The sequence below is a fragment of the Phalaenopsis equestris genome, unplaced genomic scaffold, assembly GCF_001263595.1.
Source record: "Phalaenopsis equestris unplaced genomic scaffold, ASM126359v1 Scaffold001146, whole genome shotgun sequence".
Taxonomy (NCBI): Eukaryota; Viridiplantae; Streptophyta; class Magnoliopsida; order Asparagales; family Orchidaceae; genus Phalaenopsis; species Phalaenopsis equestris.
The window spans coordinates 560589-564720 of record NW_018165585.1 but is presented as its reverse complement, the minus strand read 5'-3'; the positions used below and the strand labels follow the sequence as shown (position 1 = coordinate 564720).

The following is a 4132-nucleotide window of genomic DNA, read 5'->3' as shown; positions in this document are numbered from 1 at the left end:
ATAACCAAATTAATATCTTCTAATCATATTTCCTAATCCCATATGTAGTCACGTTAACTAGCTAAATTAAAGTTACAATTTCACTTTTTAAGTAGTTTAGGTTGATAAACATAATTTGGATTGGTTTATAGCTCTTTGATTTTGACACATTCAATTTAGATTGGCCAATTATGGCTTTATTTTTATAGTACAAAAACAATTACTGATAATTATGGCTAAATTGTAGGAAGAAAATATATTAAAATTTTATTAATGGGGAATATAAATATATGCCTGTTTTAAAGAGAGAGTTAGAATATTAAACAATTAAATGGCATCCTGTCGGAAGTAAATTTCAAGTAACGTCGTACGTACTATTCAAGTGGATATATGGGATTGTTTTGAAAGTCATAGGAAGGAGAATGTTGTACAGTTGCACGTTCACGTAGAAGGAAAAGGGTTCCGGCTGGCCATGCATTTCTAATATTTAATTAATTTCATTTTTCATGCTATGGAATAAAATAATAGATAAAGCATGTTTTGTTACTCACGTCAGGTTGTTTGTCTTTTCCGTTGTGCTTCTTTAGAAAATGGTATAAAATAGTAAGAAAAAATAAATATATTTCACTCCCCGATATTCTTATGTGAATCTATAAATACTTTATTTCTGCACATTAATCATCACCAACGAACCAACAAAGGAAAAGAAAGAAACTTCCATACATCAATATGACCTGCTCTTCATACCATCTTCCAATCGCTCTGCTCATTCTCTCGGTTGCCAGCCACCTTCCAATTCTAGCATGGTGTAGTAGCAATGGCTTTTCTATAGAGCTCATCCATCGCGACTCCCCCAAGTCGCCGCTCTATGACCCCAAATCCACATATTCGTCCCGCATACGTGCGGCAGCTGAGCGCTCTCGTTCCCGTGCCATCTACTTTCGTGATGCCATCCACAAGTCCCGTAGTTCTTCCTCTGCACTTCCCATGGATGATGCCGACAACTTTTACTCAGAGATCACCCCAAACACCTTCGAGTACTTGATGAGCTTCTACCTTGGTACACCAACAAAGAAGATCCTCGCCATCGCTGACACAGGCAGTGATCTCATATGGGTCCAATGCGCCCCGTGCAATGAATGCTACTCCCAAACTGCCCCTCTTTTTGACCCGCAAGCTTCATCTACATACAAAACAATCTCCTGTAATACCGACCCTTGCTCGATACTACCACAAAGCAGTTGCGGCCCCTCCTTGCAGTGCTACTATCAATATGGATATGGTGACAGGTCAATCGTCGAAGGCTACCTCTCCACGGAGACAATAGGTTTTGACTCTACCAGCGGTCGTCCAGTGCAAATCCCCACAACTCTCTTTGGGTGCACCCATCAGAGCAATGGCACTTTTGACAAGAATGATGCTGGCCTCGTTGGTTTAGGTGGAGGAAAGCTCTCACTCATCCGCCAACTCGGCTCTACCATTGGGAGCAAGTTTTCCTACTGCTTGCCCTCGTCAACCCAAACATCTGAAACGAGCAAGCTCAACTTTGGCTCCAATGCAGTTGTCTCTGGCTCTAACGCTGTTACCACACCCTTGATCTCCGGTTCTCCGGACACATTCTACTTTCTTAGCCTTGAGCACATCAGCGTGGCCGGAAAGACAGTTACTGTCGAGAAGCCCACACAAACCAAGGCGCCTGCCCAAGGCAACATCATCATTGACTCTGGCACGACTCTAACACTCCTTGATGATAACACATTGCAATCCGTGGAGAGCAACGTGAAGAGCAGCGTTAGCCTTTCCCAAGTCACAGATCCAAATGGCGTCTTCAACCTTTGCTTTGATGTCTCTGGAAGTGGAGCTTCCGCTAAGTTTCCAGAGATCACCTTCCAATTTTCTGGTGGGGCGTCAGTGGTCTTGCAACAATCCAATGCATTTGTGGAAGCTTCTCAAAATATTGTGTGCCTTGCAATGGTCTCTAGTGGAAGCACCCCAGATTCTATCAGCATATTTGGTAATATTGCACAACAAAACTTTCATATTGGCTATGACCTTTCCAGCATGCAGCTCACCTTTGCGCCGACCAATTGCTCTACACTATAGATATGATTCTCTTGTGTATACTATTGGCTAGTCATATGTCCTCTCTTAATTTTACCATGTACGTTTTATGCTCATACACTATATCTTCCCTTTAACTTTCGAGCAACCTTATGCTTGCTTCACTTTAACTTGTATTAAATGTATCCATGGTTTATATATTTCACGTGTTATTACCGCACTTCTTAGTTTAAGTAGAATCTCATTTCCTTGAGAGGATTCTATAAGCAGTTTTCTTCATTATTTTGCCATTCCATTATAAGTCGATGAAAAAAATAAATACTGCTTTTATGTATATTGAGCTTATTCAAGTAAAGCATATTCCTGTGATTAGATAGTAGCATTTAAATTTCTAAATTTTAAATAATTATTCACAGAAGTATTTACTATCGTTCATCAAATTATATGTAATGCTTGAGCTAATATTTGTATAAAATAAAATGTATAGTTTTTGTAACATTTTCTTAAAACCACTCAAAATAGGAAATGGGAAAATATCACTATAGGAAATATGTATTGATTAAAAAAAAATCATATTTATATACATTCAATATATGTATAAAGATATGTGCACTTGCTCCAATATTGTTTATTGAGTTAGTTCCTTTTTAAATTTCATGTATTTTTAGCAAACTAATCTATTCAAAGTTAAATAGATCAATTTTAGTTCAACTCAATTTAGACTCGAGTGTTCATGGGAAAAATTTGAATTTGTACCAAATACTTTTTTATGTGTTGGAATATTGTTTTTTTATTGAACTAGCTATTAAATATAATCAATAAATGATTGTGATTTTTTATGAGGAAAATAAAACTTTATCCTAGATCCCTCATTAGCATAAACGAGTCAAAAATAACAATTGACCTATCTTTTTCTTAGAGTTGATGAAGGCTTACCATGGATATTTTTTTAATATTTTGACTAAAGTATAAAAAGCTTCTTCATAAAAATTTTCGTTTAATTTGATTCATTTACAAATTTTAATATTGAATAGAACATAAATTAATTAATGGTTGATGAAAATATTATAAAAAATTAGAACCTAACCTCCTAAATTAAGTTCAAGGATTATTTGAAAATAATTTATATCATTGATAAATTTATGTAATTATGTGTTGGAATATTGTTTTTTTATTGAACTAGCTATTAAATATAACCAATAAATGATTGTGATTTTTTTTGAGGAAAATAACGCTTTATTAAATAGTTATTAAACATAATAAAAAAATGAATGTTATTTTTATTTGGACAAGAACACTTTATTCTAGCTCCCTCAATAGCATAAAGTGTTATTTTCCTAAGGCTAGAAACTGTGAACAATTCAACTTCAAAACCTAAGAACTTTGCCTAGACTCAGCCAAATCACTCACTGTTTCTTCCAACATTCATCTAGTCGAGATGAACATATCAATATGGCTACATGCGTACGAAATACAAGTTTTCTTCACAAGTGATGAAATCGAAGGCATTTTAGTGTTTTTGAAATATTCCTTTACCCAAGAGGTGAGGCCTTCATTGGGTGCTTGTGAAAGCTTCAGTGGAGTCCAAAGAACCTCCTCAAAATGTTAGTTTGCTCTAGTTTAAGCTCCAAGTATGATTTCGATCGATATGTGGTGCAACCTTGGTCTAAAGATGGGTTAGATGGCTCAACAGAGTGGAATTTTGATGGGGAACTTCCTCGTTTATTCTGAGGAAGCTTTCGGGTGGCTTAATTTGGAGTTTTATAGAGTTTGGGGGAGTGACAGAAAAAGCCCTGGATTTTGAGTTCAAAACTGAGCTCAGGCAGGGCAGAGAGGAGCTGAAGATAGTTGTCCTGTGCTTAGGAAAGTCGGGAGAATCTCTGGAGAGATTTTGGTAGAGTTTCTCAAAGAAATTTAGCACAATTGTGAGTTGGCCAAAAATGGGGCTTCTTACAGCCATGGCCAAGGGGAGGGCCTCTGACTCTGATTGGTTGGTGCAAGAAGGCTGAGGTGGAGGGCTAAGCGGTGCAACCATCCAATGGGGAAGTGCCACAATCAATGGGTTCAATTTTGGGTTTAAAGGGGGGGGAGG

General features: G+C 37.1%; 1 protein-coding gene across 1 annotated transcript; it reads left to right on the top strand.

Moving 5' to 3' along the window:
• Positions 1–708: 708 nt before the first annotated feature.
• On the top strand, positions 709–2082 carry LOC110033349 (aspartic proteinase CDR1-like). The gene has a single exon (XM_020737282.1). It carries the CDS (start codon positions 709–711, stop codon positions 2080–2082), a length of 1374 nt encoding a protein of 457 aa, XP_020592941.1.
• The last annotated feature ends 2050 nt before the right edge of the window (positions 2083–4132 follow it).

What these genes read in the sequence shown, in the direction of transcription:
- LOC110033349 (XM_020737282.1), top strand. Translation starts at nt 709, where the DNA reads ATGACCTGCTCTTCATACCATCTTCCAATCGCTCTGCTCATTCTCTCG.